The sequence below is a fragment of the Sipha flava genome, unplaced genomic scaffold (genome assembly GCF_003268045.1).
Source record: "Sipha flava isolate LNK unplaced genomic scaffold, YSA_version1 174_pilon_pilon, whole genome shotgun sequence".
Lineage (NCBI taxonomy): Eukaryota > Metazoa > Arthropoda > Insecta > Hemiptera > Aphididae > Sipha > Sipha flava.
Genome location: NW_020272000.1, coordinates 645,806 through 669,192, shown reverse-complemented (window position 1 = coordinate 669,192; position 23,387 = coordinate 645,806). Strand labels below are relative to the sequence as shown.

General features: G+C 27.2%; 3 protein-coding genes across 3 annotated transcripts; 1 reads left to right on the top strand and 2 right to left on the bottom strand.

Moving 5' to 3' along the window:
* Nucleotides 1-104: 104 nt before the first annotated feature.
* On the bottom strand, nt 105-16,772 carry LOC112680203 (kinesin-like protein unc-104). Its single transcript, XM_025550240.1, has 34 exons — nt 16,626-16,772; nt 10,796-10,895; nt 10,540-10,684; nt 10,340-10,422; nt 10,202-10,280; nt 9,974-10,143; nt 9,727-9,905; nt 9,362-9,621; nt 8,174-8,330; nt 7,937-8,076; nt 7,482-7,595; nt 7,272-7,405; nt 6,906-7,218; nt 6,786-6,845; nt 6,520-6,722; nt 6,339-6,453; nt 6,086-6,258; nt 5,844-6,013; nt 5,624-5,767; nt 5,168-5,424; nt 4,947-5,096; nt 4,714-4,885; nt 4,565-4,655; nt 4,376-4,497; nt 4,160-4,311; nt 3,716-4,101; nt 3,464-3,653; nt 3,107-3,330; nt 2,866-3,045; nt 2,699-2,802; nt 2,424-2,640; nt 2,169-2,305; nt 590-691; nt 105-519 (listed from the first exon to the last, which is right to left on the bottom strand). The coding sequence occupies exons 3-34, from the start codon at nt 10,637-10,639 to the stop codon at nt 435-437; spliced, it is 5,163 nt and encodes a 1,720-aa protein (XP_025406025.1). The 5' UTR covers nt 10,640-10,684; nt 10,796-10,895; nt 16,626-16,772; the 3' UTR covers nt 105-434.
* A 143-nt stretch (nt 16,773-16,915) lies between these two features.
* On the top strand, nt 16,916-18,270 carry LOC112680202 (transmembrane emp24 domain-containing protein bai). Its single transcript, XM_025550239.1, has 2 exons — nt 16,916-17,137; nt 17,542-18,270. The coding sequence occupies exon 2, from the start codon at nt 17,583-17,585 to the stop codon at nt 18,204-18,206; it is 624 nt and encodes a 207-aa protein (XP_025406024.1). The 5' UTR covers nt 16,916-17,137; nt 17,542-17,582; the 3' UTR covers nt 18,207-18,270.
* A 1,535-nt stretch (nt 18,271-19,805) lies between these two features.
* On the bottom strand, nt 19,806-22,811 carry LOC112680186 (activating signal cointegrator 1 complex subunit 2). The gene is made up of 12 exons (XM_025550211.1): nt 22,675-22,811; nt 22,347-22,498; nt 22,099-22,285; nt 21,847-22,044; nt 21,560-21,777; nt 21,321-21,485; nt 21,105-21,242; nt 20,939-21,038; nt 20,783-20,881; nt 20,542-20,702; nt 20,077-20,462; nt 19,806-20,011 (listed from the first exon to the last, which is right to left on the bottom strand). Exons 1-12 carry the CDS (start codon nt 22,684-22,686, stop codon nt 19,863-19,865), a joined length of 1,965 nt encoding a protein of 654 aa, XP_025405996.1. The 5' UTR covers nt 22,687-22,811; the 3' UTR covers nt 19,806-19,862.
* Between the last annotated feature and the right edge of the window lie 576 nt (nt 22,812-23,387).

Genomic DNA, 23,387 nt, shown 5'->3' with positions numbered 1-23,387 from the left:
TTATTTAATCATATATTGAATTAATTACAAACAAAACTTAATAATATGTATATAGCAAATTTCACAAAATAAAATATCACAATAATGATTGAAAAAAAAAACGAAAAATATAATTTGATCAATTATGCTTTTACATAATAGCTTGTATCGGTATAACTATTAACAAACAAGAAAGATCATTTATTTTAAAATTTAAAACATTAAACCGATTATTTCACAACCGCTGTCTTAAAATTAAAATTTATTAAACATTTTTTAAAAAGCAATCAGTGTTTTGGCAGCATACATACTTAAAGCCCAATATTTTAATGGCACATTACTAAATGGTATATATCGATAAACGATAGTGCTATAATGTGACAAAAATGAACGTTTTAGGACATTTAAAAACAAATGAACATATAGATATTGTATGTATATTAGATTTTTGATATTTATTGGTGTGTGTCAATTGGATTAGACACAAATGCAGGTTTTTGATTTTGTCCGTTGGGCATTATTTGCCGTGAAGTTTTTGACCTATAAACATTTCAAATGAACATTATAATAATATGTACTTAAGTAGTCATATTATTTTATAACAACATACCGAATCTGACCAGCCAAAAGAGGATTTATAGCATACAACCATTCATATACTTCTTTATCTAGTAGTGTTTGCATTAAGTAACCTCTATGTTTAGTTACAACACTGAAAATAAAACAAAAAATATATGTTTATTTTTTTTTACATCACATAAGTTTCTTTCTCTTCTAATCTTATTTTTTCGTGTGATAAATTAAGTCTGGCGTAAGGAAAGTGGCGCTCCCATCGCTCAGGACTAGTTGCTGCAATAGCAACCTCCCTGGCCTTAGTTGACTGGGGAGGTCTGGTCCTCCAGGTTAGGGGTTAAGTGTAAGACTAACAACCCTACCTAATTAAAACTAATTTTATGATATCACAAATATCGAAGCCTCGGACAATAGATCAAATAAAAGTGGCAGGATATTGTAGTAACGGCTAAAACTCTTAGGGAGTAGAATGGCCAGACAAAGAAGAAGAAGAAGAAGAATTTTATGAACTTTAAATTCTATTGTAAATTCAACAAATAACATGGCTATGGTTTTAGGTAATATTTTATAGGCTATCTTCCAATATGCGGTCTACCAATGTAATGTGTTCTACCTATAGCTGGGAATCCCCAATCATTATTATTTACTATTACTATTATTAACTATTATTTACTCAAAATCGTTAAAAAAATGTGTGATACTAATGAAGACCTCTTAAGCTCGATTTTTACAAGTGGTCTCAGTTCGGTCCGGTCACGGTCAAGTATTATAATGTACAGTTCTCACTACCGGTCAAAATCAGTCAAGTTCTATCTGCATGTTGCCACAAAGTATACAAAAGTGTTCAAAAAACAATCAAAACAATGGATATGACCGAGATAAGCACGACGGTTGACTATTCACACTAGGTGGTCTCGATCAAAAAGCTCGTGATCGCGGCGGTCTGGATCGTGCATGATCGGTCGAGACTTGACCGGACCTGACCGTGACTTGACCGTGATCGATAGTGTGTACGATGCCGTTGGATTACGTACTATCGATGTTGACTTGACCGTGACCGGACCGAACCGAGACCGCTAGTGTGAATCGAGCTTTAGAGAGGTACTTAGCCGAGTATTGGTGGAGAGGATTAAATAAAACTGATAATATTTTTGATGCTTTCTTTAGAGATATGAAAATATGCTTTGTGGATCCTTAATAAATTACATTTTTTTTTTATTTATACTTTTAATATTATTACGGTAGACCACGTCCATTTTGGTGGACCGCATATTTTTGTGATAGACCGCATATTGGGAGATAGCTATTTTATACAGTCACAAAAAATTGAGATAGTTAACTTGTTTTTACTTGGGTTTAAGTATTGGAATTAAAATCGATAATAGTTATGGATTGGATTTGATAAAAAAAAATACACATTAGGCTGAGAATTGAAAATTTAGACCCTTGAAGCCTTGAATTATTTTGTATTACAAATACCTGATTACCTGCTAAGTTTAAAATCTTTATGTAACTCATAATTAGTTATTTAATTTAAACTTTTATATATTTTTTTGCTATAACTTTAGTTCTTTTCTATTTATTGTAAATTGATTTAGAGAAAAAAAAAAAAATACCTAAACGAATTCGGGACTTTGACCATTGCCAATTGATCTTCAGAATATTCAACTTGAGCTGTAGTTAAGTTGATTAGTGCTCTTTCAACTGGGTCTTTTTCGTCTCTAAATATAAATACATAAGGACGTCTAACTGTCTGGAAATTAGTAAACAATACATTAATAGTTAATAAAAATATCAATAATTCGTAAGTATTATATAATCATTATGTTCTCTTAACTATTATATATGAATAAATTAGATAAAATATTTACCACCCATCGTTTCTTCCACCCATTAGTTTTATGTTCTAATATGTTCAGATAACCTTTTCTAGAAACTACAGGACTTATTCTTATTTCTTCAACTTCTGGCACATAAAGCACAAGTTGTGGTTCAGATGGTACTTGAGAAGAAATCATAACATCCTGATTAAGGTATATTGAGTCATCTATATTTGAACCACGGAAACTACGATCTGGCGAAAATAATCTACAATATGCAATTAGTATAATAAATAAAAACAAATATAATATTTTGTCTATCATACTCATGATTTGATATTGTTATACAGCTAGATGAATGACTAATATTTGATTCGGTCTTATCATCAGTTGGAGTGAGTGCATCAGTGTAGGACTGTATCAGATTTTCCTAAAAATAGTTGATTAATATTCTTTTTTCTTAATGTTTCGATAATGTTTAAATAAAGTATACTTTGGATGGTATTCTTCCTTGAATAAGTTTGATACATTTAGTTGCTAAGTATCGTTCTCTCTCATTCATTTGCCAAGGCTCATACACAATAGGATCAATATTGCGTAATACCACAGGACTAGGTGGTCTCATTATATCTTTAGTGGAACTTGAAGCTTTGGCCATTATGTTGCAAACCTCCTAATGGAATTAATATTTATAATAGATTATACATATAATATTTTTAATATGAATTAAAAACCTTTTCAGATTTGGTGATTGGTACTTTGTCAAGACCCAGTCGTTCTCTAAGGAGAATCATATGTCTAGTACGGCCAACTTCTTCATGTCTAGTAAGTTTTTCAAGTTCCCATTGATGGTCAAATATTAAACTGTCCCCACGTGGTTTCCAACCTTCAAGATTTTCTTCACCTCGAACATAAGTGGAACTTGTATCCAAAACACGTCTTTGTCGTCTTTGAACCCCTTTACAAAAGTTAAATATAATATTTATAATTATTTTTATTGACTAAAAATTCAAATTTTTGAAGGATTAACTACATCTACAAGCCAACAATTTTTGTTTTCTACTGCATTTCTCTTTTGTCACGAAAACTACCTGGACTACCTGCTTCTGAAGCTCTTTTCAGCACAAGTTCATAAATGCCAGACAGCCTATTAGCTTCACTGTTTTTATAATTGCCACTGAATAAATGTTTCAAGGATCTAGGGCCTGTTCTTGCATCTCTACCATAAATAACCATGCTTAAGTCTTTGGTAATAATGGCTGGACATCCACAGTTCTCCAACTAAAATTAATGAACAATTTTTTATTTTAAATAAATCAATTTAAAAGTAAAAAAATTCTTGCCTCTAAATAAGCAGATATAGTCATAAATATGTGTTCTCCACCAGTGGATATTCTATTAAGGAGTATAGAATTATGCAATGAACTATCCCATGCTGCTTCAAAACGAAACATGCAACGATCTTCACCAGGAATTTCAAGGTATTCTCCTGGAAAGAGGCCAAGTGAAAGGACAGAATTGTCTGTATCATCATCTTCTGATTGAGGTATATTGCGAATACGGCCAACAACAAGCTCTCGTATTTCTTTCCAACGCAATTCTGGAGCAGTTTCATGTACTATAGTTATACGTATACGGCGTTGTAGGCCCTGATGCAGCATGAAGAGTCCTCGACAAGGTAATTCTTCACTGTGATCAACCACGCAGGGTACATAATCACCATCGGGTCCTAATATAAAATATTTTTTGTAAACAAAATTTCTAAATTTCAAAATTATTTACCTTACCTAGTTCGCATATTTCAAACCAAACCAATAAATCATATTTAGCGTGTATATGTGATGTACATAATGAAGGTAATACTCCAAACTTAGGAGAGCGTACAGGTAAACTGATTGGTATTGATGGAGGTAACATTCGTCTTGGAGGTTGCCGAATACTAGAAAATAAATGTAAAAATTAAATTTTAACAACATATATTTAATATGTAAAATTGTATGTACAAAGTACTATCTTGTTTAGCATCATTGTGAAGTGGATGTTTCTGATAATGTCCAAATACTTCAAATACAATGGGTTGTGTCTTTATATATTCTATAAACGATTTTGTAACTGGAACTGTTATCTATAAATGTATACATAAATATAAAAACAGTTTCTCAAAAAAAAAAACTTTTTTTTTAACAACTAACATTTTGTACATGATAAAATCCAACTGGTGTGCCTTTGCCACAATTTTTAACGGGTTCAGTAGAAAATGCATCATCATGTCTGTGTAAGAAACTGAAAATTTAGAAATAAATTAATAAAATATTTATTAGAGTTTAAACATTTAAATTACTTGAATTGACAAAATATATCAGCATATTCGTTGGGAACCCCAACAGCTTGTAGTAGGGTGACTCTGAATGTAAAATCTTTACTAATCAATAGGTGACTTGGAAGTTCTTCATCTTTGATATCAGATGACACAGAGCTATCTCCATGACCACTGTCTCCATCAGCTTCAATTTCTAAAACCATGTTAATTTAATGTTAACTAATAAATAAATGTAGGATGATTTATTTTTATACCATCAGTTTTAATGCAACTTTTCCCTGTAACAATTCTTTCTGTGACATCAGTATTTTTTTTCCCAGATAAACGACCTAATAGATCTTTATCATTAAAAGATATTTTAGCAAATTGTCTTACTCCACACGAATTATCAGAAGCCTCATCTTCTATGCAAACATACACATATATAATATATATTTATGATTAAGTTTAATAAATTATTGATTAAATAATATACCTGAAACTGCCTGTATAGCAACACGAAGGTAACCCTTAACATCACCTTTTTCATTAACTATTGATACTTTATGTATTAAAGGTACAGGATACATTAAATTGCTTAAATAGATAAACGATCTACCAATAAGTCTAAACCATGGAAACCTATCATAAAATGGATCTCCACCAGTAATTGCTTCGATATTAAAATCTGGTGATGTAGGTGATATTTCTGCTTCATTTTGATACATTTCTCGCATAAGTTCTAATCTTTGTCTGTAAATAAAAAAACAATATAAAATAATAATAATGAATTATAAGAAAGTGCTACATTGAATCAAAATTGGTAATATAACAATATTTTATAAAGAAATTGATAAATTATGATGGGATAAATGCCAAATTTATTCTCGAAATAAACATGTCTGACAAACCACTTATTATTATTCATAGGACTTAAATAGGGAACACTAACCTTGAGGGTATCAAATAGGAGAAAGACTTTTGAGGGGTGCAGGCAGTCAGACATTGGAAAAAATCATCCTTAAGTTCGCAAGGTGAATTCTGGGGACTTTCAATATCCCCATTATATATTTGGCGCATAAGATCCAACCTCATTCTAACACAAAGACAAGTGTTAGAATCACCCTTCTTCCTGATAACCTAATAATTTTAAGTAAATTATGAATATTTACTTTAACTTATTTAATGTCCAATAATGTGTAGCACCATTTTTTGTGTCAAGTACTTCAATGGCAACATAGGTACGTGGAAATGGTCTATCTGCATCATCATCATGTGTTAAGAAATCTACTGGTAATGGAGAATACAATGTATCAGTCAGCAATGTGAATTGAAATTGAACCTGAAACAACAAATAAATAAAAAAATTAAGTAAAATAATATGTTACAACAATTTTGCTTAACATTTATTTACCTTTTTCTTAAGCTCTACTGATATAGCATTGGCTTCTTTCAAAAATACAGCATTTCCCCATAAATCATCTCGTAAAGATGTAAATTGATGATACTTCCACTTACGACAGGTTGTTAAAACTAGTTGATATTCTTTATCAGTCCAATTACATTCAGCATCAAATAATGGATTAACTGAAGTTCCAATTAAGTACAAAGAAATTAAAATGAAATATTAATTTTGAATGAATTTACCAAATTCAATGAATATTTACCAAATATATCTTCTTCTTGAATAAAGTCGTCTGGAGTATAAGAACTGTACATAGACATTGTCATGCTTTGTTCTTCAACTTGTTTTTGAAGAGCATCTATCCTAGCTTCATAATTCTAAAGATAAAACACAAAAACTTTCATTTTCTACTACTGATTTTTTTTGTTTTATTTTTATTTTACTTTGCGTTGTTCTTCAAATATTTGATCAGCAGTTTCTTTATCTTTTTTAAATTGCTCCTCAAGTGCATTTAATTTTTGTTGCATATCTTGTTTCAAATCAACTCCTTGTTTTTCTAGTAATTCAATTTGTGCAAAGTTCCAATCTACATTTTCATTGCCAATAGGAGTTTCAGCAGGAGAACACTTCTCTGGTTTTGATGTAACTTAAGAAGATATTTATACTTAATATTTAACAATAAAAATATCAGTAAAAAGACTTTTATTACTTTCTTTGATGTTTTCTACTGTTACTTCGGTCTTATTTTTATATTCTCTCCGTTCTCTTACTAGACATAAATATAATGAATAAAAATGTTGCTACATGTATATTATATTTTTAAGTTTACCCTGCTCTGGATGGTTAAAACGAAAAACATGATTTTTCCCAAGAATAACTCTTGAACCCGTTTTCAGTATAATAGGTTCATTGAGTTCTCGACCATTTACAAAACATAAAGCACCTTTTATTGGTATTAAAGTAACTACACCATTTAAATTTTCAAAGCAACAATGTTCCCGTTGTATATATGAGCCACATAAACGAATATCTTGAGTTATTTTAGATTCAGCAGAACCAACACGTGTTACACCCTCTTTGATGTAATAAATTAAACATTCGGACATGAATGGGTCTTCATTTAAATTGACCAAATGTGGAGTCTATAAAGTTAATTTATATTAATACATTGTTTCAATTAAATAAAAATAATTACTTTTTGTGGTGAAAAAACTCCAACTGTATCGCCATCTTCTTTAACAGCTACTCCCATTTCGGCAAATACAGCTTCTCTTTGAATTCGTATCTCTTCAGTACGTTTTAATTTTTCTTCCCACGTTTCATTAAGTTCTTTACAATAAAAATATAAATCAAAGTAATTAAAAAAAAATTATTTATTTATTGAAAATTATTAATATTTTTATACCGGCAATTAATTTTTCACTAGCTTGAAGTTGATCAACAGCTTCTTCAGCAATCATAGATGAAGGAACATTAGGTTTATCTTCACCATCTTTAAGCATTTTTACCCCATCATCTCCTAAAAATAAATAAACAATTAAAGTGATAGTATGATTAAATATATTTTTGAAATAATAGCTAAGCGTAATTATTAAAATCAATAATATTTTTTCTTTTTGTTGTTGATATTGAACTTATATGTGTTAAAACCAAACTAGCTTTATGGAAACAGGACACTGAAAGCATGAAAGATTACCTACTGGTCTACCTACTTACGGTTTTCTTTAAGTTTCCCATAGATCATTTTACCGCCTGATGCCCATAAACATAAAAACCATTGTCACTACACTAATTTGTATTTAAAGATCTATTTAAACACTGATAATAATAAAAATAATAATAATAATAAAATAAATATACCTTCTTGTACTTCAATTCCTTCAGCTTTTAGTAAGTCTCGAAGTCTTTGTATTTCTTCTTTTAGTTCACGAATGAGTTTGGCATTAGCATCTTCATTAACAATAGCCTTGCAAACAATTTGTTTTGCTCGGTCAGCATATCTATAAAATATTAATATTTTTAATAAATTTACACTCTTTCTTCTTGTATTCAACCTTATAGTTAAAAAAATATATTTTCATTTAATGGATATATTACCTTAAAGTAGATAGAGTTTCATCATAGTTGATATCTGCAGGGCTAATAGCAGCAATCATAGCTGTCTTAGAGTTTCCACCAAGATTTTCTCTCAAAAGCCAGGTTAATACAGAGTCACGATAAGGAATAAAATCGCCTTTCTTCTTTTTTTTTGAAGCTGAATTTACAAGAATAAAAGTATGGTACTTTGATTACTATTGATATTTGATACTATTGATAGTTAATAATTAACAAAAGTACTTACTGACTATTGGCCGTTTAGATGGAAATATGCATGAAAAAAATAAAATAAATGAGTATAAAATAAGTGTACAATTGTTATATAATATAAAACTATTTTATTTAATTTTTTTTTGTCAAATTACATATATTTATTATTTTCATAATTCATATTCCTAAAAGCATTGTATGTATAAGACGTGCAATGCCTCATTAACCACAATAAAATTATCACAAAACACAAATTCATGATATTATTATGGAAAATGTTAAATGAACAGTGTTGGAGAGTTAGACGTTTAAAAACAAAAAAAAAAAATTATAACAAACATTTCATTTTAAGAAGTTATAAATACTTTTAAAAAATTAGCAAATATTTAAAAGATGGTTTTTATATAATAATAAAAATATTTTCTTACAAAATCTTTAAACTATGAAAGATTATATAGTTTTTGAAAATATGATCAGAACATTAAAATATCAAATTTATAAAAAAGTATAATTTTTTCATATTTAAATATAATAATCTGATAATTACAAAGACCAAATGTATGATTTATTAAAAAATAATTTATTTTTACTTTAAAGAAATAATTATCAAAATATACTAAATTATTGACTCATATTTAATTTTTTTAAGACTGATACTATTTTTAAATTTAAATATGAAAAATATGTTCCTAAAATTGAAATGATTACTAAAAAAAAATATTTTAAATATTTTGAAATAATGATGTTTAAGACAACACAAAATTAATGAATTATAAATATGTAGGTACAATCAAGTGACAATAATTCAAATAATTGATCAAAAATTGGTTTGTTCATATAAATCAAATTTGTTTTCCCTCATTTCTGATTTGAGTTATCACAATTACTATTCATTAATTTATATTTATGAAGTTGCATACATTTTAGTATAGTTTATAATACACATTTTTGAATTAATATTATTTGTAAATTGTACACATACCATTTCAGCTAATCCGGATATAACTTTTCCTAAAGTAGTCAAACTTTTATTAATGTTTGCACCTTCTTTCAGTCTAGTTCCTTTAGCACCAGTTGAATCAGCTCTTTCTGATCCAGCTAAATCAACCAGTGATATCTTACTAACTTTTTCAGTAGTTAGCTGAGTCATTTCATCAAGCCGTTTTTGAGTAAAAAATATGGTAAAAACTGCATGAGAACGGCTAGATGTTTCATTCATATTAGTTGCTGCAACGGTTCTAAAATAAATAAATAAAATATTGTTAAATTAATTTGTAAAATATCAAAAACCAATAGGTCATAATACAATTATTTATACCTTATAAAAATGTTAAAATGTTTACCTAGCCTTGTTGCCTTCATCAATGAGATCGTGAATATTTTGATAAGTGGTAACAGCAAGTTTTGATAAATCTTCTACATAAGGTCCTAATAAAGGATGTTCACGAACACGAAGATTACCTTTATTTTTAGGGTTTAATAAATCACGAACACGTTCACAGTATATTTCCATGTAACTAACCTTAAATAAATAAATATTATTATGATTATTTATTATTTTTATACTTTTAAATTATTTTTATTTTTTACCTCAACAGAGTACTGTAACTCATCATTGGTAGTTGATCTAATCCTATGAAACAAATCTTTGCAAATTAATGGGATTATGCCTTCCTGACCTTCCTCTTCTTGTCTTCCCATCATGGTATATGATTTTCCAGCTCCTGTTTGACCATATGCAAATATGCATACATTATACCCTATAAATAAAAAAATTAATTATAACATAAATGTAAAGTTAAATATAATATTACATACCTTCAAAAGCATGCTGTAACATTTCTTCACCAATATCTCTGTACACCATTGTCTGGGATGCAAAACTTGGATCTGAAGGCTAAATTATAAAGACAACATTTTCATTATCAAACAATAAAACCTTTTATTTTTACTTACATTTTGAGACCAATAAGAATAATCGAAATTAAAACTTTTTGTAGCATCTTTAACATTAGGAGGGAGTTTAGGATTTGTAATTGCTGCAAAAATATAAATAAATAAATAGAACTTTTTTCATTAATGCAATAGAGTAAAACATTTAGGGAGTGGTTAATTTTTTTTATTGAATTTTACATGTTTTTTTAAAGAAAACTTACATGTTGTGTACCCAGCCATTTCAATAATGCATTTACAATCTCTAGTTATTTCTCGATTGTTAAAAGGCCGTACTCGAACGGCCACTTTTACAGAAGACATGGTCGTTTTTTATGATGTGACGTTATTCAAATGAAAATTTCTATCCTTCACAAACATATATACAAAAAAAAAAAATATAAATAATAAATATAATGAAAAAAAAAATAGGTTTCTTTAATAATCTTGACTAGTTTAAGTACATGAATAATAAATTACCAGTCATTTAAATATCATAGCATAGTGAAAATGTTCAACTTATGGTTATGAACTCATCAGCATCCACCAGTAAACTACTTGTGTACCCCTTTGGTTGCGCCTGTGCATGTTGAAAGAAAGCAAGGGTGAAAATCAATAACAGAGTTGACTGGTGGGGGTTAAAAGATGACGTCATTTCTAGGATTCCACCCACTATTAATGTGAAGCAGGACTAGGGCAATGGATTAATATCACAATTCTATAAAAGTATTTACGTTAATTATATTAGACAGATTTAAATGTATTAAGTGCAATAAAGTAAATTTAATAAAAAAATTATTTTTGTTTCGAGATTATTACAGGAGAATATTTATTTAAAAACTTTTTCATAAGATCCTTTGGCCAACTATCAAGGATAAAAGTTGTAAAATACAGTCGGTTAGGCAATCATATTAAAAAGGAGGTCGATACGGGTCTGTGTGGCGCCCAGAAAATTGCTTCGTTACTTGTTTGTGTGACCTGTCCACCACATAAAACGTTATGATGAGATATGCACATGCACCGAAGGAGACTGTTAAACATCATACAGTTCAAATATTTAGTTTTTTTGAATTACAGGTCTTAAAAATAATTAATATTTTAATTTAAAATTACGCACACATATAGGTTATTCGACATTTTAGAAAAGTACTTTTAAAAACCAATATACAATAAAGTGGCCCTTATTTTTGAACTTTCAAATTTTTGATTTCTCACTCCCTCATTTTGTTCATTATTATTTGAGTTAATATTGGTCATGATTACTAACCCCCTTCACGTGCCACAAGGGGGTTAAAAAATTGCAAAACAGGATTGGTTTGTAATTTTTCTGAATATAATCAATAATAACCTATGTATAAATAACTTAAATTATAGATATTTATATTTTTAATAAAAACATTTCTATACAATTTTTTAAACATCTATTATTTTATATGAACGTTTTAGCGAGACTTATAAACAGCATTAGATTTTTATTTATATAGATTTCATTTATTTAAAAAAATTAATTTTTTATGGTTTTTTTTTTAAGTATATCAGAATAATGGTTGATGATACAACAAAAAATCCCATATAAGAATGATAGGAAATTAAATTTTCTAACAAAAAGTTATTAAGTAAAAAATGCAATGGATTGATTGTTTTATTGGAAGAGTTGGGTAAACGTAAGAAAATTAAATATATATATAATGTTAATATGAGTAAGTTAACTCAATAATTTCAATAAGAGTACAGTTTAGTTGCCTTTAGTTATAAAGGGTGGGAGGGAAAATTTAAATATTTTTCATTTCTCATCCCTCTAGTTTTTTTTCATTACTATAAAAAAGTTATATGAGTTAAATTTGATGATTAATTACCCCTTCACGTGTCACAAGAATTATTAGATGCACAATACGTGGCAAAGCTGATAAGATATGACATGATTATATGACAATTTAATTTAATTTCTTTTGTATGTGATCATAACAGCAATCATTAAAGAAATAAACTGTAAATACTGTGAACATTTCGATTTTTTCCAGAAAAAGGTAATAATTAATATATTATATATTTTTTCTTATAAAATAATAGATTTACTAAAAATGTTATAATAACATTTTTTATAGAAAGTATTTGAATCTAAAATTTTGGTTCTATACAATTTTATGCTTAATGCAATATATTTTAAATAAAATAAAAATAAAATCTAAAACCACCATGTTTGGCAATATTTAACCCTCTTCCAATAAAATAATCAATAGCATTTTATACTTAATAACTTTTTGCTAGAAAACAAAAAATAATAAAAAAATAAAAATAAAAATATATAAATATAAATGTGTTGTCACCGTCTGACATACGTACAACATAGCAAATTTGCGTTCAGTGATTCAAATGTAGTGATGTTAGATTTAATATTAGAGTAAACTGACTTATAATCAAAATTCAAAGGAAGAATATTATCTGTGTTTTGTTGGTCGGTTTTTTCCGATATTTAAATTTTTTAGCGAGTTATGATGTTTTCAATACATTTGAATCACTGAACGCAAATTTGCTATGTTGTGCGTATGTCAGACGGTGACAACACATGTGGGTGTGACGTCCTCTTAATACTTTTAAGACAACAACAAATATCGATTAATGGACATTCGTTGATATACTGAATGTCATTAAAATTTAATTATCTAATGCTCATAACATTTTTATGCGACTTTCGGTCTATTGTTTCGGACTATTAATAAAACTTGTAAAAAATCTTGAATTCAATTTTCAAACCTTAAAGTATAGAAATTTAATGTTTTATAAAAAAATATAAAAATAATTTATTCTGTTTTCTAAAAAAAAAATGGAATAAATTATTTTGGATCCATTTCTAGGTACATAAATAAGGGTAATGTATGAGCATTTATACATTGTATTTTTAAGTTTTTTCATATAATCAAAATTATTTTATCATCATTTTACGATGAAAGCTTAGTAAACATGAACATTTCAAATATCAAAAAATAGCACTAAGCCAAAATATTTTGAAAATAAAAACACCATTAAAGAACGTTGATATTTAGCATTCAGTAAAAATTCAAGTCTCTATGATTTTAGCAAAAAAAGTCTAAAATCACAATATTTATTTATTATTTTATGTTAAAATATTCGTATCAAAATCTAATAGATAATCAAGTAGGTACCTATAAACATTACCAACTTAATTAAAACATTTCGAACCTATAAAATGTCTATAGCTAAATAACTAATATTTTTTTGTTAGTGAATTCATTAATTCAATAACAAATTAATTAAATCTTCTTCTTCTTCTCCTTCGCCTTTCTCCTAACTATTTGGGGTCGGCCACCCTTGTTCTAAACTTTATTTTCTACATCTTCAACGCACACACCAACAGTCTTCATATAATTCTCAATCGTATCCAACCATTTCTTTTTTGGTCTTCCTCTTTTCCCTTCAACGTTAATTTTCATAACTACTTTTACTGCTTTTGTTTCTTCTCGCTTCATCACATGCCCAAAACACAATTGTAGGGGCGGAACTAGGGCTGGAAGACGAGAATCATTCCAGGGCATAACATTTTAGAAGGTGTAATTTTTGTAATTATTAACAACTAATTTGATATTTTTAACTTTATTGAAAAAAAATCTCAAGTAAAGTATTTGATTATTGATCTATTATAGGGCCTAATTTTAACATTTTCCCCAGGCGTAAAAATTCTTAGTCCCACCTCTGCATATCAATCTATTTTTTCTCATCTTTTCTACTATCGACGCTACACCATTACTATTTCTAACATATTCGTTCTTTATTCTATTTTATCTTGACACTCCACTCGTCTATCTAAGCATTCTAATTTATGTAACACTCATACTCTACTCTATTCTCCTGTCAACCACCCAACATTTCGAACCATATATATGATACTTAGTCTCACTACACTCTTGTAAAATTTATCTTTCAGCCCCATTGGAATTCTCTTATCTCATAATATGCACGAAACTTCTCTCCGTGTCATCCAATCGAATTTAATCCTATGTAACAAATTAATTAGATAATTAAACATATTAATTAAATTTTGAGGAGAATCAACAAAATTGGAATCAAATCGAAAAAATGTCAATAATTACATAAATTTGCACTCACATTTTTTAGATAAAATTAAATTAATAAATAATTAATTCACTAATTTATTTATTTATTAATTAATACTTGCACGAAATGAATTTATAATCTACTTAGCAATAAATTCAAATAACAGAAAAAAGTTGCAAACGCAACAACTCCTCAGGCCTAGTTATAAGTTTAGACCAAGATCAGAATAATTTTGGAAAGTACATTGGCATTGTTTCCAGTTTAATAATTTAGGAGGATTATAGTTAATTATCAAAAACACAAACAAGTAATTGAAAATTTTCTTAGGAAGAAATTTTTATTTTTATTCCGCAATTAATGGAGGAATATAATAGCGTTATAATGAAAGAAATGAAAACACCAAACATTGCGCAATTGGCCCATGAGATATTAGATACATTTAAATACAAAGAAAAATTTCTTAATATTTCTTACATACTTAATCATTGTTTTGATTAAACGAGAAGTCACAGTAAGAACTTGAGTATTTAGTATTTATAGAAATGCCAGTCACTGTTCCATGCATAGGTGTGCACAAATTTGTATTTCAAGGGTGCCTACAATCAAGGCCGTATCTGGGGGGGTCCAGAGTGTCTGGACCACCCCCCTCGAAATTTCTTCAATATTTTACAAATGTTTAAAATAATTATTTATTTTTAATACCAACATAAATATTTTCAGTCAAAAATGACTTAAGCTCCAATTAACCATTGACTGCTTTTAGTTTTATATCATAATATCATATGAAAATATGATATTAATTTTAATAAAAGAAGATTAATTAAATCTTTTTCTGTCTAATTTTTAACCAAATATCAAAAGTTAAAATCTTAAATCAATAAAATTACAATATACATGTTTTGGACCCCTCCCAAAAAATATTTTTAGATAAGGCCTTGTCTACAATACTTTTGAGCTCTATCTTAACAAAACGTGTATGTATATATTATAAAGTATAACGTATAAATAATTAATTATATATTTATTTATATAGTATATAAGTCCCAATGAATATATTTTTCTAGAATTTTATACATTTTTTCTCAAATAGCTTCAATTTTTATAATTTGTAATTTCTTAGTCAATTTAGCTGTTATATTTTCATAAAAATTTTTTACACGAAAATTGTTCTACATTATATTTTATTTTTCCATTACGATACATAATTTATTTTTACCAAATATTTTAAAATAAATTACATTTAATTTGAGCAATATCAGTTAAAATACGGGCTCTTTTCTTTTAGACTTAAATTGTTGGATATAATTTACAACATTTCGGGTGACCCGTGGCACGCCCAACTCTGCCGTGCGTACGCTTATGGTTTCACGTGCTAGTCGAAGTTTACGCTATTGTTATGTAATTAAACACTTGTCTACTGCACGAAGCAGAATAGGTTTTTTTTTCTTTAAACCCCTTTTTTTGTGATCTACGATTATTTCAGTTAGTCGTACTGCGGTGTCATAATTAATAATCATAGGAGTAAAAACATTATTATTTTTCACTTCATAAAAAATGTACACAATGCCATCCCAGATAGCATCCAAGATATGGAGCCAGAGATATTCACCTCCTTTGTTCCTACTAAATGTCCCACTGTTTTAATTATAGAGTAATATTATATTACTCTATGGTTTTAATAGTTTTAAAAGATAGTAGAAAAATATTGATTAAATTATATATCATTGAACAACTAATTTTTGGTTGTGGTACTAGGAAATGATAACAGTGTAGACGAAGAATTATCGTTAATATTTTTTACCTGAAATAAACGGTATTTGCTAAATTAGAATTTTAAATAAGCTGTTAATTTATTAATACATCAAATATACTTCGATGGGCTTATTTTTATCCCCGTAAAAAAATTGTATATATACTTTATATTAAATAGGGTTAATAATCTGTAATAATTTTTATATATGCTAATTATTTTGCTTCCTAATTCAATTAATAATAATAACACATTGCATTTGATACAATGTATGCTTAAATATATAGTACACTTAGTTTGATTTTGTCCAAAGTCCACACTATGAAAATAATTATACCATTAATTTAATAATTACCTACGTTGCTATATATGAAAATATATCATTAATACCTACATGCATTTAAATTACAAATATCAAAGACACGATTAGCGAAATAACATTATGATTAAAATACACAATACTAAAATATAATTTAAATATATTACCAATTTAAAGCACATTAATAAAGACACATTTGTATTTTCAGTTTTCGTTTTCAATGAAAATCATTAATGTTCAAGTTTAAAAGTTAATATCGTAAAATTGAATAACATTTTACTGGGAAAAGTGAAATGGTATGAAATTATTATATTTTCAAACTATTGTTTATTGAAACTTGTTATCATAAATTTAATCAAATAAACAGTGTCTATTGATAATCACTAATCAGGTATACACACTACTACACTGCACAACACACATTTTTATTAAACTCAAAACATCATCAGAAATGATAACATTACATATGATAAAAACGCTACGTAATGTTTCTTGAGTGGATTACTATTATCGAATGTAGCCTAGTTAGATTTTCACCTTCTGTTTTTATTTAAAGTCGTAATGTTTGTGCTTTAAATACATGTAAAAATGATTACTACTATCCAAACAAACAAACAATAACAGAAAACAACAAATACAGCCGAAGAACAAATCATTTTTGAAGTTAAGAAATCACGAGGTAAAATATACTAGAGATAAACTAATATTCATTGTCGTACATCATTCAACTTACTAACAGATTATGACTCGGAAGGTTGTGTAATATTCATTCGTTGGAATTTTAAGTTTTTTATAACATGAATTTTTAATCATCATAAATGTCGTTTGATATCTCCTTAGTTGGGGTGTACAATAAAAGTTTTTTTTTAAACTTTTATTATTTGTTTAAAAACCAGTTAAACTTGGTCTAATCCAATTATATAAATTCAAAAATTATCCATTCTAAGGTATCATTTATAGATTATACTGAAGATTTAAGTTAGTTTTTACCATATGTGTATTATATTCAATCTAGATTAATTAATCATTCATACTAATTATTTAGAAGTTATATTTTGATAATATGAATTTTTTTTTTTACAGAGTTTTTTTTGAAAGTTGATTTATATTTGACATCCTGAAATATGAAAGTAAAACTGGATTGTTTAAGTTTAATTCTTATGCTATTGGTTCCATTAGTAACACCGATTCGTTGGTTTATGCATCCAAATACCCAAAAATGTTTACGAGAAGAACTCAGACAAAATGTGTTAGTTAAAGGTGACTATGAAATTGTATCAGTTGAGAACCAGGTTATGGACTACATTGTCAGGGATTCTAAGGGTCACATTTTAGCAAATAAACAAGACATTACAAAAGGAAAGTTTACATTTAGTACCGAAAATTATGATATGTTTGAAATTTGCTTTACTTCACGTGTACCTAGTTATCAGAGGGGAGTAATGCAAGAGGTTTCATTAAATATTAAAACTGGTATTGAAGCCAAAACATATGAAGGATTAGGCGAAGTTGCCAAATTGAAGCCTTTGGAATTAGACTTGAAGATGTTAGAAGATTTATCATCATCCATAGTCCAAGATTTTTCAGACATGAAGCATCGTGCTGAAGAAATGCGTAATACTAATGAGTCAACTAGCAGAAGAGTTCATTGGTTTAGTATGTTTAGTATTTGTTGCTTATTTGGATTAAGTGTATGGCAGATATTATATTTAAGAAGATATTTTAAGGCTAAGAAACTCATTGATTAATTTAAATTTATTTATATTGAACTATGTTTTGCTGATAAAAATATATACTTGAATGGCAAGATAATTTAATTTAATACATTTTTATCTTTATATCATTTTTTTTTATTCAATAATAAATCTCATAGTACTGTAAATTTTGATAAAAAAAATGAAGAAATTCTAATAAATTAGTTCCAGATCTTATAAATTTATCAGTTTAGCTATCTCTTATTTTAATATTTGCATTAATATGAATAGAATTATTATTAACAATGTTTTATAATATTTACATTACAATAAAAGTGCATGTCTAAATATTATTTATTCTTAAATCGATTTTAACTACATTTACTTCAAACAGTAAACAAATACTATAATCTACTATAAATACATAAAAGCATTAGTAGTTCAACACATATAATTCACTATCATAATTTATTTTAAGCAAATTCAAGTGGTATTTTATTAGTTACATATACAATGTTATTTTTTTAATGTTATTATACCTCCAACAGTGTCGGATTACCCATTAGGCGGAGTAGGCTTCTGCCTTAGGGTCTCACTCATTCATTTTTTGAAAAAAATAGAAATAGTATAATAATTAATTAATTTTTATTGCAAATAAAAAAAATTAACCAACACAATTTTATTTATTAATAATGGTCGGTTAAAGCTGTTTATTTCAATTATCGGATAGAAATGTTAAAGATGTATGTAAAAAATAATTTTGTAGTGTCCAACATTATAATCGCCTAGGGGCCCACAAATATTTAATCTAGCACTTACCTCCAAAATAAATAATTCATTTTAGTGTATTGTTAATATTACCGTTTATCGTCATGATTTGTATACCTTCATTTTTAGAGATAATTTTCATAGAAATTCCACACAATAAAATATTTATGTTTAGTGTTGCATTATTTCAAAAATTTTTAGAAACACCTAAGTAAACCAAAAAAATGAATACAACTAAGATAATAAAATATGTTACAGAAGTGTAGTGAGACCAACTATGCTAGATGGTTCGTAGTGTTGGGCGGTTGACAGGATAATAGAACAGAGTATGAATGTTGCGGAAATTAGAATGCTTAGATAGATGAGTGGAGTGACTAGAAAAGATAGAATAAAAAATGAATATGTAAGCGTCGTATTTGTGAAGCGTTGATAGTGGACAAGATGAAAGAAAATTGACTGATATGTTTTGTGTATGTGATGAGGTAAGAGAAAACAAAAGTAACAAAAGTAACAAAAGTGGTTATGAAAATCAATGTTGGAGGGAAAATTATATATGCATAAGGGATGTAGAAAATTAGGTTTAGGACAAGGGTAGCTGACTCCAAATAGTTGGGAGAAAGGTGAAGAAAATAAATTTACAGTTTTTAATCTATTTAACTTTTGCTTTTAAAAATGAACTATTATTGTTATTAATATTAAGATCCCCATATTCCATGATACTCCACTTAGCCTATCTGTACCATATACATTTTAAAAATAATCAACTTGAGGTTAGGTATTAAAATAATTAGTTTCAATATAATAATATTGAGAAAATATATTATAAAAAAATATATTCACGAAAAATATATTTTTAGAACATTCTATTATTTATACATCATGAAAGTTTATCTGAATTATATATTTTTTTAAATATTTCCATAAAATTAAATAAATTTAACATTAAAACATTCCTTTTTGTTGTTTACTCCTAGCTGCATTTCTTCTGTTATGATTTCCATGGAATGCTTTATTCTCATTTTTCCGTTGTCTATCTAAGTCAACATTTGATCCAGAAAGAGTATTTGATGGAATAGATGCTTTAGGTTTACCTAACAAAATGAAACATGAATATTAAAAACCATATATTTTTATTTTTATTATTACTAATACTTACTACGATTGGACCTATTTAATTGCTTAGAAGCATATTTCCTAGCTTGTCGTTCACGAACTTCTTCAGGATTTTCACAGAATGGTTGGAAATTTAATATTTGTTGTGGTTCATCTTCAGAAAATTCTTCTTCTACACATTCAATAATTACTTTTTTTTCAGTTAAAACCCTTGGTACAACGTCAGGTCTTCTTTTTTCATTTTCATCTGCGGGTTCTGGTATAACATATTCCACTTCATCATATGTGTCATCATATTCATCGTCATAATAAGACTCTAATTCAGCACAAGTAACTTCAGTGAAATTATACTGTTCATAAAATGGTCGCATTTCGTTACGAAAAGATTTATCATCCAAAACAGCTTTAAGTTTTTTAAGTTTTTTTTTGCTATAAAAATATAAAATATTATGCATGATTAAAAATGCATTTAATTTTATGATTCTATTCCTTGCAATAATATTCATACCCTTTAGTTGATGAATCAAAACCAGTAGCATTATCTTCATTATTATCTTCTAATGCGGTAGGGAGATTGAAATCATACTGAGTAAGTTCTGGAGGCAGACTATTTTCCAAAACCATATTTATAACTTTTTCAGAATCCATATTATAAAATTCTAAACATTTCTATAAAAACAATAAATTGCTGAATCAAAATAATTTTCAAACAAAGTAAACACATAAAAGATTATTAGTAATTAACTAACTTGGATAAATCCATTGCCTAAGTGGGGTAGTAAATCCTTTACATCGCTTATAAGAGACTGTAATTTTGCATTTTCTAAATTTAAATTGCTGGTTTGTTGCTGAAATTAAAAATTTAAATTTGGTATGTAAAATAAATAAATTATTAAAATCATTACCTCTAATAGTTGCTCTTGTAGCATTTTTTGTTCACGTTCATTGTTTGATGTATTAATTAGTTCTAAAGATTTTAATATATAATCATACCTTGTTGCATCTCTAAATAAAAAAAATTTTGCTGATATTTTTAAAATTATTGTAAAATTTATTAGAAAAAAATCTTACATTTCTTTATAAGTTTTCTGGCATTTTTTTATATCTCTAGTCAAATTATAAACAACATTATAATCATTTAAAAATTCGTTATATTGTAATAGTTCAGTAACAGCTTCAAGGTATTCTTCAACTAAACCATCTGATCCACTTTACAAAAAAAAAACAAAAAAATATATAGACTTATATATTATATTCAATCAACAATAATTGACCATATATATTTACTTTTTGTCAATAATTTGGTTTGTTAGATGAGTTAAACATAATTGAACACTCTTTACAAGTAATAACCTTGATGCATGAAGCTTCTTCTCATATTGTTTCAATTTATTTATAGTTATTACTTTTTTATAAATTAGAGGTTTAACATAGTGATAGAATGAAGCAATACTAAACAAATAGGTACAATATTATTATTTTTTTAAATTATTACTTAAGTATTATATTTTATTCATAATACATACATGAAATGCAATCTTTCTTGGTAAAAAACACTATTGGCAATCGGGTAAACTTCTAGAAAATTTGAAATGCTATAAGAAGTATCTAATAGAAAATTTATAATATCGTCAATCATGATAATATTGATTTCTTCAATTTCAGCAGCAGTTTTATTACCTCTGTATAAATGGTTATCACACTCAAGATCTAATTCAATTTTATCTTGAAATTGACCTAAGCACTAAAAAGTATAAAATTTTAAATTTAAATATAAAATATATATTTAACATAGTTACTTTAAGCAACTTACTTTAATAGTAAATTGAATAGAATTTTTTAAATGTTCATTATATGATTTTTGACACAAAAACATTTCTCTGAATATTATTTCTAACTCTTTTTTATGTGATTGACCATAAATAGAACAAATATCAAATAACATGGGAATATTTATAATATTGTTATCACATAACAAACTCCACATATGATGAGGTGACATATAATTCTCCTAATAAAATAAAATAATAACTAAATTGTTTAGAAATATTAAAAGTATTTATACTTCATTCTCAGAAGATGTAGTCAACCGAGTTATTAATCGATATGCAAAATGATAAATTTTACTGTACATATTTAACATATTATCATCTTGTGGAAGTTGATCTATTAAGTGAGGAGGAGCAGCGTCTTTAAGAAATGAGCATAATCCTATTGTAGCTTGTTTGTTATAGACGATTGTAGACCAAAATCTAAAATAATAAAATCATATTGATAATGAATGCATAAATGTATTATACTTATTGTACGTACTCTTTAAATGGTAGGTTGAGAAGTGTTTTAAAGTCTTTAATCAAATAGGTCATTTGTTCTATCCAACATTCTTTTTGATCCAAATTGTTGGTAATAGATTTTAAAGGATGAATATATCTCAAAAAAATTTTTTTTAATGCCAATTTTTTATCCTAAAAATACAATTATATGTATAACCGGAAAAATATAAAACTTATATAAACATTGATAACATTAAAATATTGATTTAATAAAATATAATTATCATTTAAATATTTTGTTTTTTGTAAAAATATTAAAAATTAAGATATTATTTTTCAAGCTAAAGTTACAACTATAGTATATTTACTTCAACAGCCATTTTGAATCAACAGTAATGGTTAAGCAGCAAAAAAAATCCACATTTGTATGGTTTCTATATTTTATATAATACAAATGTAAGCATATACAACAGGTAAGATTAAAAAAAAAAAAAATGATAGGATATTTACATAATGTTACTCTATGAAATAAATAATTAATATAATTAAATTTAAGTCTATGGCATATACAATGTCTGTGAAGATCATGAATATGGATATCTATGGTGTAGATTATTGGACTCTTATCAGATTTTGATAAGAAGGTAACCAGAATCAAGATCTATAAAGAAAATTATAGATCTTGGACCAGAAAAACACATAAGTAGTTGCCTATGTGAAATTTATATAGGAAATATTAATTTTTAGAATTGTACTTTACGTATACATAAGTATTATTACCTTATAATATTTATTATTTACCACAAAATAAATCATTTTCCTGTAGTTTTTTAATTTATTTAGTATACACAAGAGAGCACCAACTGTTATCCATCTTGCTGTTCACTTAAGGCCCCCATACACGATTAAACAGTTTGCGTAACTACTATGTTTGCGTAAGCATTTTGATCGTGTATGGAATGGATTGAGTAGTTGCGCAACTGTTTGAAACCAAGCTTGAGGTTTTCGGTCGAGTCCGAAATATTTTGTGCAACGCTCGATGATTGATAAGCGGTTTGAACGTGTATGTCAGTGTTTGACA

Excerpts from the sequence above, each read along its gene's own strand:
- LOC112680203 (XM_025550240.1), bottom strand. The coding sequence starts at position 10,639 with ATGTCTTCTGTAAAAGTGGCCGTTCGAGTACGGCCTTTTAACAATCGA. Across the intron at positions 4,886-4,946 it reads AAGTTGCATTAAAACTGATG|AAATTGAAGCTGATGGAGAC; the intron begins GTATAAAAATAA and ends ACATGGTTTTAG. Across the intron at positions 4,498-4,564 it reads GATTTTATCATGTACAAAAT|ATAACAGTTCCAGTTACAAA; the intron begins GTTAGTTGTTAA and ends ATACATTTATAG.
- LOC112680202 (XM_025550239.1), top strand. The coding sequence starts at position 17,583 with ATGAAAGTAAAACTGGATTGTTTAAGTTTAATTCTTATGCTATTGGTT.
- LOC112680186 (XM_025550211.1), bottom strand. Across the intron at positions 20,703-20,782 it reads TAGGCAATGGATTTATCCAA|AAATGTTTAGAATTTTATAA; the intron begins GTTAGTTAATTA and ends TTGTTTTTATAG. Across the intron at positions 20,012-20,076 it reads ATTAAATAGGTCCAATCGTA|GTAAACCTAAAGCATCTATT; the intron begins GTAAGTATTAGT and ends TCATTTTGTTAG.